The sequence below is a fragment of the Aspergillus udagawae genome, assembly GCF_001078395.1.
Source record: "Aspergillus udagawae IFM 46973 DNA, scaffold_9, whole genome shotgun sequence".
NCBI lineage: Eukaryota > Fungi > Ascomycota > Eurotiomycetes > Eurotiales > Aspergillaceae > Aspergillus > Aspergillus udagawae.
In genome coordinates, this window is record NW_025091272.1 from 996,265 (window position 1) to 1,009,748 (window position 13,484).

The following is a 13,484-nucleotide window of genomic DNA, read 5'->3' on the forward strand; positions in this document are numbered from 1 at the left end:
GACTTCCTACAACCCCGCAATATACATCAATCCATACCCAACCGTCACAATTACCACAAACGACATCAAACTGGCCGGGATACCGCGAGTGAAGAAATGCCGCACATGGAGGTACCGTTGACCCGTCTGCGGGACCTCGGTCATAATAGCAGCTGTACATGTTAGCTAACATTTTCAACTGAGGACAAAGGGAAAAGGCTGCATACTCATATTGGGAAACCCGCTGGTCGGCAATGCCATGGCCACCGAACACATCAACGCACTCGCCATCACCAGCAAGTTCGGATGCGGGTCGTCCATGCCCACGCCAATCTGGCGCACCAGCGGCAGCATGATCAGCGCCGCAACCGTGTGCGAGATGAACGTCGCCATGACCAGGATCAGCGCCGAAAACACGATCAGAACCCCGTACAGACTGAAGTGGTCGACGCGCGCGGTGATCGCCTTGGCGATCGTGTGCAACAGCCCGGACGAGGTCACCGCTTTGCCGAGACACAGACCTCCGGCAGCTAAGATGATGATCGTCCACAAGAAGTTGTTGAAGTCCTCCTTGTTCAGGATCCCCGTTCCAAAGAACAGCACCATCGGAATGATGGCGATCACCCCCATATCGCCAAAGACGTGCTCGAGCTGATGGCTGGCACACCACAGCCCGATGGTGGACAGCGTCACAATCGTGACAAAGTACTGCACTCCTGAAAATGGGTCCTTGACCGGTCGTATCGGCACAATGGTTGTGCCCCGGCTGGGATGGAACGTAGCCAGCAAGAGGAGCCAAATCAAAAGAATCGAAATGATGCAGACGGGCAGCGAAACAAAGAACCACGTCCCCCAGCTAATACTCGGGTACATGTTCTGCAGCGCGATGATATTCTGGGGCGACGCAATCGGCGACGCGGCGCCTCCAACATTGGCAGCCAGCGCAATACCCAGCACAAGTGCCTTGGCAAAGTTGGAATCAGGAGGAAGATTACGCAGTAGGGGCTGAGAGGTTAGTATTTATCCAAAACAAAACCCCCCAAGAAAAAAGGAGACATACCTGAATAATGGAGTAGCAAAGAACCGGTGAGGCCACATTGCTAATCCACATACTAAGGAACATGCTCACAAACATGTTGGTCAGCAGAACAACTTTGGGCTTGGAGCCGGCTCTGCTCAGCACAAACATGGCCATCCGACGAGCAATGTCGTACTTGGACAACGCAGCGGCAATGGTGAATCCTCCCAGCAGGAGCATGATCACCGGCGTCCACATTGCGCTGAAAGCCGCGCTCGTGGCGTCCTTCGGTCCCAGACGCTCGTAAGGCTTCTCCGCGGACTTCATAATGCGCAGCATGACGACCAGGAAGGGTATCAAAAGGGACGTCACGAAGAGGGGAATGACTTCTGTGGCCCACAACAGACTGACAAACACAAGCATTGCCAGGCAGTTCTGCTGCTCCGGCTTATCCATGATCGGAGCATAGAGCAAGACGATAAACACCGCCAGAACGACAATCAGAGTCCCAAAACTCAAGCTGCAGAGCCACTCGGGCACGCTATAGCGACCAAACGGCGTCTGGAACTCTTTGGCTGCAGCCTCCTGCTCATCACCCTGTCGTTGTGCAGCAGCCGGGTCCTCATCAATTCCCAGCAGTGTCCGACGGATACCAACATTCGCGGCCTGGGCCTTTCGCTCAATGCCAATCATCTCTCGCCAGACTGTATTCCGCTCCCAGACAACGTGCTCTCTCAGATGCAGCCGCAGCTCCCGTTTGGCCAGCGGCAGGTCGCCGCCGGTAATCACGTCCGCGTAGAGCTGCTCGACCCGAGCGATCACGTCCTCAATCTTCTTCATGGTCGAATCCGTAAAAGGATAAGCTGGAGAAACAGTGGAGCTCATGTACTCCCGCCGCAAATTGCAGTCGAGGATCTTGTCGAACTTTTTCAAAGCCTTGGAGAACCCAGTCTTGTTCAGCTGGATGTACGACTTGAGGCCGCACAGCGAGACATAGACATTCACGGCCCGCTGCTTCAGCGACAAGCCCTCGTTGTACAGGTCCAGAAACCGCGGATCCTTGCAATGCTCATCATGCCCACCGCTCCCTCGCCGAACGAACCCCAGAAACATCGAGTCAGCCATGAATCTCGCATCGCTCACGTCCGAGCGCGACCGAGCCGTCGACGGCATCGTTCTCTGCCCGGCCGGCGGCTGATGCTCGTCATCGCTATCCGCTCCTTCATCGTCATCCGTCTCCTCCTCCGGCAAATCGCGGTACGAGCTGCCGGTGCGCGGGCGCGATTGAGAGCTAGAGCTCATCCTCCGCGACTTGATCATGGCGTCGCTCATGGGGTCCACGTCCGCCATGTCCGTCTTGGACGTGTACTCCTCGGCATCGCGGATAACATCCTCCACCTCCTTGAGTATCTCCGACTCCTTGAGTTCGTAGAAAGTACATATCTTCTCCAGCTCTGCGTTCAGAGCCCGCTGGAACACCGCCTCGGGCGTGGGTGCCTCGCTTAAAAGCGGCGCCGACTCGACATCCGATTGTGCCTGTCCGCTAGCTTTCCGAACATGCTGCTCGAGGGAATATATCCTATGCGCATTAGCATTAGCAAGTCCACAGTCCCAAAAAAAAGTAAAACAAAATCTCACAATTTCTTCAAATTACTATACGCAATGTAATAAGCACTCCAATCAGGCACCGCATTAAACTGAATACTATGCGAGAACTTCATCTTTGCTTTCCTTTGTCCCCCCGCGCTTTCCTTTGCTGAAGCCTGGGCCTGTCGGCGCCGGAGAGCCTCTACCCAAAACCGGAGCCTGAGGTAGGTCGCTCTGTAGCCTTGACCGCTCTTTTCGCCCGGCTGCGAGTACTTCTCACTCGCCTCTGCTTGTGCCTCTGCCTGTGCGTGCGAGTCCGACTCGGTGGAAGGAAGATGGTTGGAGCTAGAGCGTTTGCGTGTTACAAACGGGTAGCGACTGCGGGTGTGAAAGTCTTCAAGCTCGAAGCTTTGGTCGTGGCGGTCGTGTTCGTGTTCGTAAGCACCGGTCGCAGATGCGATGCGTGCCACGGTGCGCCCAACAGCATTCGACGACACGGTTTCGACTGGAGGATATTTTGAGTGAAAGAAAGGAAAGACTCCGAAGTTGGGACTAGGCCTATTGATGATGGGTCGTTAGTGGTAGGGAGCTGGAGCTGGACTGCGGCGCCTGGGCTGGGTCGAGTCCCCGCAAAGCTGCTGTGCGGGTGATATGAGTGGTTGCCTCGTTGGACGAAGGACAAACCAGCGCGGAGGGTTGAGGAATCAAGACTTTGGCATCAGTATATGGTGTGCGCTCATGACTTTGACGGACAAAAGATGGGAATGGTCAGATGGAGATATCTTGAGCATAATCCTGGTTGATAATACATAGCATAATGAGTACGTTTAGGCTGTCAGGGTGCCTTAGCAAACACTTAATTGCCTGATCGGGGATAGCGAGGATTTAGTCATCCACGGTCAAGATATGAGATGAACAAAAGATAAATTTACAATAGCTGATAGCCTAAAATACAATGAATGAATGAATAGATATCACTATTTACCTGCGCTGAGTGACCAGACCAAGATTCGAACGACCCGCAATACCAAGCTTGTGCACCGCTTCCCTCCGATCCCACACACCACTACGACCTTCCGCAACAGCGACCAGCTCGTGAGCTACTCGCTGAGCGAAACTGCTGTCCCGACGCTTATCAGAGGCATCAATGATCCATCTGATGGCCGTCCGCCGCCGCTGTCTCTGCATCAGAGGAACGGGAATCTGCACGGCGGCACCACCACCGGCAATACCCTTCTGTTGACGGATCTTGATCAGCGGGGCGACCGAGTCGACGATCAAGGTGAGGTAGAGGACGGGATTTAGAGGAAGTTGAGGGCCGGGAGGACCAGGGAGGAGGGGGCGCTTCGGGTGCGGTTGGGGGGGAGAAGCAGTTCGAAGGTGGTCAAGAATGAAGGACATGTTCTGCGAAGACAACTAGATTAGCACCAGTCACAACCCGCCAGGTTTCAAGCGATGCACACACCTTTTGTGCCTTGCTCAACTTCCCATCCCGCATAAGCAATTTCGTAAACTGCTCCAGCAACGAATCATATCTCTCGCGGAAATTCTCCGTCTTGGGGAGACTCTCGGGAGCCGGAAACTTCAGTCCGGGGTGCAGCTCCGCGACCTCCTGGTTAACCTGGTTGATCATATTGGCGACAACGGCCGCCGAGGGATCGGCCACGTCCTGACCCTGTAGGTCAGGCTGGTAGCGGCGTGTGAAGGTCGAGAAGGACCGGTTGCCAGACGATCGCTTCAGCTGGTCTTGCATGACCTTGGGCATGTGCTTTAGGGCGTCTTTATCGCGCTGCAGGATCTACCCCAACAGGAAAGTCAGCACTCCGCGACGTAGTGTGTCGATAAAAAGAAGAAACCTACCTCAGCGACAGGAGTCCCCTGCTCCAACTCCGGGCTTGCAGCAGCCTCGTACTTCCCACCGTGCAGGATCTTGTCCATTTGCGCGGCCTCCTCGCTGACGTGAGGCAACGGATCCTCCGTAGGCCCTTTTAACCCATCCAATTCGTCCTTCTTCTCTGATTTTGACGAGTTCCATCGTCTTTGTGCTTGTACGGTCGGTGCGGCATGAGGCCGGCTGATACTGAAACGCGAGCTGACAGCGGACGAGGTGGATGGGCGAAAGGCAGGCAAGGCCTTGCCCACTGTGAAAAGATTGATACGGGGCGGCATGTTGATTCTCTTCGATGCCTGAATCGACAGACCGTATTTGGAGGAAGTGTGTTCAATTGTCCTCCTCCGTCCTAGGCTTCGTCGGAGCCGCGAAGAACGATTTTCCTCTCCACAGTTGCTTAGTCATACACGCCAAGACTCTCCGATTCGAGCATGAAGTCATTCGATAATTTCAGATGAGATGGGCTACAGTTCTACTAGAGTGTTTGCGGCCAGTGTTTACTAGAACACAGTTTAGGATGTAGCTAGTTACAATAAAACAGTGGCATCCGGGCCAGACCTGCTATTTTGCTATCCCAAGTATACCACATTGAGAACGTCGAAGAAAGAAAATACAAATACAGGGGCCAAGTAATCAGAACCCACTATTGTGCGTCTGTACAGCAAATACAGAAACCCCCGACCAGCAGTATTTACTCAGTTAGTGCGATAGGAAAAGGAGCAGTTTAGCACAAAGTCAGAGAGCGCAGGGGTTAAGTAAAAATCAAGATAATGTCAGAAGCAAGGACATCAATACCGAATTCCTGGCCTGAAAGCTCGGCAGAGGGGACTGGTCGTTCAATTGGCAACAAGAGCATCGCCAATGGGATCATCTGGGTACACGTAGAACGCTAGCGCTAGGATCAGATACCTATGGCGCGGAAAGTTAGAACATGGCTCATTGATCGAGAGGAGAGCGGACAAACTTACATTCCCAAGCAAAGCCCACCCTCGAGATAATTCGACTTCCCATCCTGAATGAGGAAGGTCACAACCAAGCTGGAGACGAAGAAGGCGACAGTCTCAAAGATGTGGAAGTTGAGAGTCATCTCAACGTTCAGGATCCAGCCCATGATGACAAGGAACGGTGTCACGAACAATGCGATTTGCAAGCTGCTGCCGATGGCTACGCCGATAGCCAGATCCATCTTCCCTTTCCAGGCGACGACGACGGCGGTCACATGCTCCGCAGCATTTCCAACAATGGGAATCAGGATAAGACCGATGAAGGTCCGGCTCATGCCCGTCTTCTCCACAATGCTGTCGATGCTTCCAACCAGGTAGTCGGCACAGACGGCGACAAGAACTGTGACAATAACCAGAGTAATGGTGGCGGCCAATGGGCTCAGAATATGCTCGTCCTCTTCATGGTCCGCCTGATTCTCTGCATCGGGTCCCAGCCCGTCCGGAACCTCCTCAAACAGCTGTGTATGCGACCTGAGCTGGAAGTACAGGTACATGACGTATAAAACCAGGAGGATGATGGCGGTACCGTGAGAAAGAATCAGGATATTATTATCCGTCGTAGCTTTGGAGTGGGATGGTGACAGAGAGGCGTAGAGAGTGGCTGGGATGATCAACGAAGCAGACGCAACCATCATCATGGACGACATGGTGGACGCGCCAGTACTGTTGAATGTCTGCTCGGAAAACCGGAGACCGCCAATGAAGAAACAGCATCCGAGCACAAGGAGGATGTTCGACAGGATACTACCCAGCATACTTGCCTGGACGACACGAATCTGGTTTTCCTTCAAAGCGATGATGCTGACCTACCATTGTCCTCAAAGTCAGCTATAGTCGAGCACAAAACGATCCGAACGGATAAACCCACAATTAGTTCAACCGCATTCCCAAAAGTAGCATTCAGCAGTCCACCCAACGCCTGTCCCATAGTAGCCGCCAGTTCCTCAGTCGCAAAGCTCAGCAGAGACGCCAATGGGATGATCGCGAGGAAGTTCAAAGAGAAGACAACCGTGCTGTCCCAGCCAAGCGCACCGGAGATGATACCTAGAGGAACAAACACGAGCAGCACGTTGACGTAGTCCCGCACGAGGGTGTCCCATGTCAAGTGCAAGACCTGCGCAGGGATGTTCAGCCAGCGTCGTGCACGTTTGTGGCGCCGATGCTGGCTAAGGCCTGAGTTGATGCGGGGAATATCATTGATCAGAGCATCGCGCTCACTGGGCTCTCCAACCCCGTTTGGAGAAGAAGAGAAGCCGGTCATACTGCGTCTTTTGGGGCCCCACGAGTACCTTCGGAAGGCTGAACGGAAACTCCTCGATGCTGTGCCAGATTCGACAGATCCGATTAGCTAAATTTCTTGAGAGTTTCGTCTCACTATTCTCCGCAAGAAATGATTGTTCAAGAGTTAAAGAAAGACCGCTTGATAAGGCGGGAGAGGATAAAGAGAGACTTGGAAAATGAAAATAAATTTATGGAATAGAACGGAAGATACTCCGTACGGTAAAAGAGGGAAAATGAAGGAATGAATAATGGAAGGTCATGAGAGAAAAGGAAAAGTGTAATAGTCTTGCGTAGTAGCAGTACCAGTGGTGATGGAGGTGACGATGGTGTGGCACCTACACATTGGGATCAGAACCGTGGCGCGGGAAGCAACCGGGGAACCGCGATAGGACAGGAGGGAAAAAAAGTGGGTTAACCTGAAATATGTAGGATACTAGCCGGTCAGTCTAGGATTGAATCTGATAGTCCCGTTCTAGTCTGGAATCTTGAGACCTGACGAGAGAAAAATCCTGGGACTAGGGGTGAAACTGCAAAAGTCAGTTAGGTAGTCTTAGCTCTTGGTTGGCAAGAGGATTGGCGAACCGAGACAACCGCAGTGGCCTTGTCGCAGAGGGGAATGTCCACTTTTTGCTGAAGAATGAGAAAGGATTAGATTAACGCTCGCGCGAACCAATCGAGATAATCGTGGGCTAGGATTGTTCTGTCAGTCGAGCTTTCAAGCGAAGGATCTGGGGGAGGGCGGAAGCAGAGTGACTGCAGTGAGCAGAGTCCGCAGTGCACAGCCTCAAAGCTGATGCTTTGATCTTCAAAGGAGCAGGAGTTTAAGGTGAGCTTACCTTTGAACGAGGCTAGATACCTGAAGCTAACAGTCTCGGCACAATCACTGCTTGGTTGCCCAGATTGCGCGCAGGATTGGAAATTGGCGCTTCCAGCAATGCCTCTTTATTGATGCAGCTATGTACTAGAGGGGATGACGTTGATCACGACTGACCCGGAAACGTGGGCCTCAATTGTAGAATTACCAAGATGATCTTCAATCAGTATATCAACCAGATACCTCTCTAGACGTATGCAATGATGATGTCGGTGATGATGTTGAAGTGAGCGCCAAAAGTGATGCTTTACAGTGGGGCATCTGCAAAAGCTCCAGCCACTAGCTTAACTCGCATTGCAGTTGGACAAAAAAAGCAGCTAGACTAGTTACAGACTTAAAAGCATTCATTCTTCTCATAGACTACCTTAGATATCTAAAACCAATTGCAAAGACCCCATACATAGAGTTAATCCACCAGAGTCATCTCAAGATGAAACATCTCATATCCATTCATCTTAGAATCACACGGGAGGACGAGTCAGTTCATACTCCATCCACAGATCATCCATGGAAAAACCACGCCAAGCTGCACTGCCACAATTAGACCCCACCACGCAATAGTAAAATCGATCATAGCGCCTGCACTTAGTCGTACCACTGTGGTATGGAGCAACGTGATGAATCCCATTAGCTCAGTCTCGGAAGCGATTAGGATTATATTAAACCATCAGACAGATTAAAAGAGAATCAACAGTTCTGATTATACAGTCTGCCTACACAACGTGATGATAATACTCGGTGGGCTGTATCTGTGGACCGTACGGGCTAGTCAACAAATGTCTGATGATTGATGCACCCCATGCCGAAAGTCCTATCTGCACTCCGCAATGCACCCGGAGAGTATACCTACATCATGTGGCTTCATAACTCACTCATGCTAAGCGCAACCCTTTATCTGCCTACCTATTCTGGTAAAGGGATTGCTTATCATGTGCTGTGCTGTGATCTGGAAACCCGCGCAACTGCCCAAGATTGGTTCGGTTCATCCGTCCGTCACCACCCTTGCAAGTCACTGTATGTTGGCGCTATCAGATGCAGATCCAGCCATGACCTGCTCACCCACTCTCTTCTAGTCTCTACGGAGTGAGAAGCTTTTGGATACAGAGGCTGACATCCGATTCAATGGCCCGAGCCACGTAGAAGCACATCAAATTTTCTCCACATCACCAAGGCTAGTCTGACATGTTCAATTATCACATTAGTTAGTCTATGAATATCCTCAATCATCCGGCTCTCATATAGTCCATAGATACATGTGCGCAGAAAGCGTTCATGCGGTCACTACATAAGTCATAAGATACAACGAATTGCTCCGCAATAAGATTCACGCGTATACTCCCTCTAGACTAGATGTCTAAGCGACATAAACCGCCCGAAGTTGCGGACAAGTTAGGATGGCACAGCACCGAGTCCTAGTACTGTCAGCAAACGCCTCGGCATACTTTCAGTCGATATACTCACCTGCTGCATAGGCAAGGTACCACGTCCGGCTGGCTCCCCCGTCAATCCAACTGTAGTCGAAGTTGGGTTGCGTGAAAAAGTTCCACGAAGCGGCTGGGTCCACCAGTGCGAGATTGGCGTACAGTACGCCCTTCCACCCGCCTACCACGTTCTCGGCTGGCGCTGGGCCGTTGCTTGCAAACATGGCATCCCATTCCTCCTTCACAAACTCCTTGCTGCGAACAAACGCAGAAGACGGGAGGAGGGGTAGCATATGGATCCTATGTCAAAATCAGTAATGAGGTTTCGATATTGCCAATGACAATGAAGGCACAAAAGTTCATACCCCTGAATATACTCCAGATTGTTGCCAAAGTAAGTAGTATGGTCCACCTTGTTTTCGAACAACTGGAAGAAATTGTCAGTTGGAGACTAACCCCACAAGACATACGGTAACAATGCTTGACTTACTATGCCAGTAACTTTGTTGGCAACGAAGTTCGCCGGCTGGTTCTTGTTGTCGCTTTCCATCAAAAAGTAATTCCGGAGGCTTCGGCGCAGGATGCCCAGCATCAAGTTGCCTCGCGCCTCCATACTGGCATCCCCAATAGTCTTTCCCCACATCTTCAGAGCGTACGCAAACATCGCATCTTCCGAAGTTGACTCCTCGTCTTTGCCGTCAAAGGACTCGAAAAGACCCTTTGCCCAAGAATGACCGTGGAACCAGTCGAACCCGCGCGAGAACGGAAAGAGCGGATCATCTCCGGCCGAGTTTCCGGCATCACGGACAAGCATATTGACCCAATCTTTGCTTGTTAGAAGCCACTGAGGATCCATGGATCCTATGATTGCAGCAGCATGGATGAAGTATCCGTAGTGGAAATGATGGTCGTTGTAAAGCGTATTTCCAAAATCAGCGCCCACATCACCAGAGGCATAGCTGGCAGAGGATACCACTCCTTTCCAGACATTGTCGTAGACAAGCGGAAACTGTTGCTTGTTATCGATGAAACGGGCAAAGGAGTTCTTCAACCGCGCAAGGCCCTCAGCCGCCAGAGTGCTGTTACCCCCCAGCTTGTCAACTGTATACACAAGGGTAGCAAACTTGCTCAGAGCCTTGCCGCTGAAATACATGCTATCGAGATCGGTCTGAGCGTCCATATCTTGTTGAAGTTCTGTGGGAGCTGCAGCCAGGATGACCTGCTGGGCTGCGGGCGATATTCTGTCAATGCTGCCTCCCGAAACCGACCATGGGGCAAAGCCCATGGAAATGGGGAGCTCAGGTTCAACCATTGTCCAATACTCCCCAATGACCGCGGTCGCCTGGCCTTTGGTGGTGGTTCTAAGCGTGATACTCGTCGCTCGGCTTTGTGTACTGGCGTCGAACGATTCCATATGATGTGGGAGAGCAAACATCAGCAACGGGGTGTTCTGCGCATCCTTTCCTGCCTTAGCCCACATCAGATTGTACGTTCCAGTACTCTCCGACACTGAGCCCATGACCGCACCCTCGACAGCATAAACACCTGAAGAGTTATCGTAGAACTTCTCGCCAGATGCGCCGGCCGGGTTCTTGGCCACCTGGATCGTGCCTGACCAGCCGGCGGGCCCGCTAATCTCGCTGTTTGACACCAACCGTAGCTCTGGGTCAGCCCCGTCGTCAGGCGTTGCGTAGAGAAGCCATGATGTTCCATCCTCAAGGGATAGGATGTATTTGAATATACCAGCACGTGGCGATCCAGCAGTTACCATTTTGTTGAAGAAGACACCACTCTGGATCATAGGCTGCAAGTTGCTGTAAATGCCAGTCACAAATCCCATGCCCTGCACTACAGGGAAGGTGATGCTCTGGGATGAGCCGGCAGAAGGTCGTAGCACCGCGTTGGCCGAGAAGGGGAGCGGATTTTCAGTGGTGAGTACAGTAGATGCCCCCAGCTCACTTGCTGACAGAATAATGGAACGGATGCCGATCGCATTGATATAATACGATATGGGGCTACCGGGAATTGCTGTATTGACCGGGCCCTGCGCGACTACGTTACTCTCGACATGGGAGATGGCCATGCCATAGCTTTGCGTCGTTCCACTTCCCTTCACCCAAGCAATGCTGTAGGGGTGCGTAAAAGTGTCGTTGGTTTGCGTTCCCAAGAAGAGCCCACAATAGAACTTGTTCGTCTCAACAGGAGTGTCCGTATCGACCTGTATGGATCAGAAAATGCCATCAGAATAACAGCCGTCGGGGGCTTACGATTCCATTTTTAGGTACGGGATGATCGTTTCTCGAGTCAATCGTGTTGGGAATCGGACCACTCGACACTGGAACAAAGACGTCTTGACCGCCTGCCATGGGGGTAGCGGAAGCTACTCATACCTCAGTCAACTAATCCGTTGTGTTGCCGATGGTAAACTCACCAGATACTGTCTCACTGGATGACTGACTCTGTTGAACTGAGCCGCCTGACGTGGTGGAGATTGTCACCTGGGTTTCACCAGCAGACGTAGTTTCACTGGATGACTGACTCTCCTCAACTGAGCCGCCTGACGTGGTGGAAGTTGTCGCCTGGGTTTCACCAGCAGACGTAGTTTCACTGGATGACTGACTCTCCTGAACTGAGCCGCCTGACGTGGTGGAAATTGTCGCCTGGGTTTCACCAGCAGACGTAGTTTCACTGGCTGAAATTGAGTCAGAAATAAAGCTTATGTGCATCTGCAATCTCAGACTAACCTGTTTCCGAAGAGCTAGACGAGTTATTGTCTTGAGATGAATAACCTGGCCTAGTCGAGCCAGTATTCTGACTGACAATCGCGTCTGAGGCTTCTTCGTTGGCCGTAGTCAAGCTTGAGCTGGCAGTTGGCACCACCGGCGGGCTGGTGATTAGTGGCAGTGTCTGGTCTGAGGTTGAGGCCTCTGAGGGTGAAGACGAGGTTACAACTGGGGGATTTGTAGTCGGACGCTTAGTGGGAACGTGATGAGTTTGCGGCAGTAGGCCCGATAATAACAAATCCAGCACACCGGATTTGGAACCAGCTTGAGGATGCAGCAACGGGTCCAATAGATGGTCCAATTTCAAGTTAGTAGGGAAGGGCTGCTTCGCCAAGCGACCTTCGCGTTCCAAACTCGTCGGATAGAACTATTTGAGGGTAAGTGACAGCCACGGACGGGATATCCATGAACTTACTCCGTGTGTCTCGGGTACGAGCAATCTAGCCTCCTGCGTCTTGGGAGGATATTGGGTCCTAAACTCAATGGTACTGGTCGGCTCGACCGGCCAAGGTAGGGAATGTACTGTCTCTGAGGCCAACAGCCAGGTTAGCATGACTGTAGAGCGCCACATGGTTGCCACGACCATCCTTCTGGCGTGCCCGTGCTGACAGATATCGAAGGACCAGTTGTCTCACGACCTCAAAAAAGCGCAAGACAACGATACAAGAAGTTACGTATACTGATTTAGTGTTGCAAAAAAGAATTGAATAGGACCCTTTGTCCCAGGTGAACCAGGCCGCAGAGCGCAGCTCCGGAGCTTCAAAGGAGCGAATGCACAGAAAGCAGAACGACAGTGTGAATGTCTCGTTGAAGTAAAGGAGAGGTAATGGAGAATATGCCTTGCAATGAGAGGAAAGAGAGTGATGAAAATGAGTGTATTCAACCCGATTCGTGGCACATAGCGTATACGTCCAGTACGCTTCCACTTGGGATAGGCCAGACAACTCGAGGGGAGAGTCGCGAAAGAAACCAAAAGGGCAGACGAGGCCCAGGAGGCCCAGATAAAGGAAAACATTGCTCACAAATATCAAAATTTCAAATTCCAGTCACGACTAGCGAGAATCTCACCAGGCCGAAGTAGGCTGTTCCCCGTGTTACCGGATGACCCAAACTTTGTCTAGAGGACAGACAGCGGAAGAGTGACGCGGATGTAGATCTAAACAGATTGTCAGTCAATTGATTGGACTCAATGTGCGATTAGCAGCATGCGTGGTGGGCTCGAAAGGGCAAAACAATGCAGGAACGAGGGCACTGGAATGCTTTATGGTGATCCGCGTACAAGCAACCCCGACTAACGGTTGCCAGAGGCATCTAGCCGCAAATCGTTCTCCACACACTGGTATGAGAGATGGATGACTTACTTATAGGATGCAAATGATCCAACCGGGTGATGCGAACGATGAGAAGGAGGATAGAATGATTGAAGTTGGAAGATGTACTTGTAACTGTCGAATCCATTATGGGCAGGAAGGGTGTGGAGCAGGGCAGGCAGCTGAATAGTCGAAGCCTGCGGGCAGATCCATACGCCAACGTAAGCCACACATGAGAGGACTCGTACGGACTGGAAATAAAGAGAGTTTGAGATTCATATTGATGTCAATTTTGTCAAAGATTTTTGTCAGGACCAAGGCAGATGCGTAGTTGGA

General features: G+C 51.7%; 3 protein-coding genes across 3 annotated transcripts; all 3 read right to left on the reverse strand.

Annotated features, from left to right (window-relative positions):
- Positions 1 to 6: 6 nt before the first annotated feature.
- Aud_010585 (putative plasma membrane phosphate transporter Pho87) lies at positions 7 to 4,753 on the reverse strand (the record flags this gene model as incomplete). Its single annotated transcript, XM_043295421.1, has 7 exons — positions 7 to 152; positions 207 to 984; positions 1,040 to 2,576; positions 2,636 to 3,142; positions 3,570 to 3,988; positions 4,050 to 4,382; positions 4,445 to 4,753. The coding sequence occupies 7 exons, from the start codon at positions 4,751 to 4,753 to the stop codon at positions 7 to 9; spliced, it is 4,029 nt and encodes a 1,342-aa protein (XP_043151356.1).
- Positions 4,754 to 5,311: 558 nt separating this feature from the next.
- On the reverse strand, positions 5,312 to 6,740 carry Aud_010586 (calcium/proton exchanger; the record flags this gene model as incomplete). Its single annotated transcript, XM_043295422.1, has 3 exons — positions 5,312 to 5,384; positions 5,444 to 6,285; positions 6,348 to 6,740. 3 exons carry the CDS (start codon positions 6,738 to 6,740, stop codon positions 5,312 to 5,314), a joined length of 1,308 nt encoding a protein of 435 aa, XP_043151357.1.
- Positions 6,741 to 9,023: 2,283 nt separating this feature from the next.
- Aud_010587 (glucan endo-1,3-beta-D-glucosidase) lies at positions 9,024 to 12,424 on the reverse strand (the record flags this gene model as incomplete). Its single annotated transcript, XM_043295423.1, has 8 exons — positions 9,024 to 9,046; positions 9,096 to 9,355; positions 9,421 to 9,482; positions 9,546 to 11,273; positions 11,323 to 11,435; positions 11,487 to 11,747; positions 11,800 to 12,205; positions 12,254 to 12,424. The coding sequence occupies 8 exons, from the start codon at positions 12,422 to 12,424 to the stop codon at positions 9,024 to 9,026; spliced, it is 3,024 nt and encodes a 1,007-aa protein (XP_043151358.1).
- Positions 12,425 to 13,484: the final 1,060 nt, after the last annotated feature.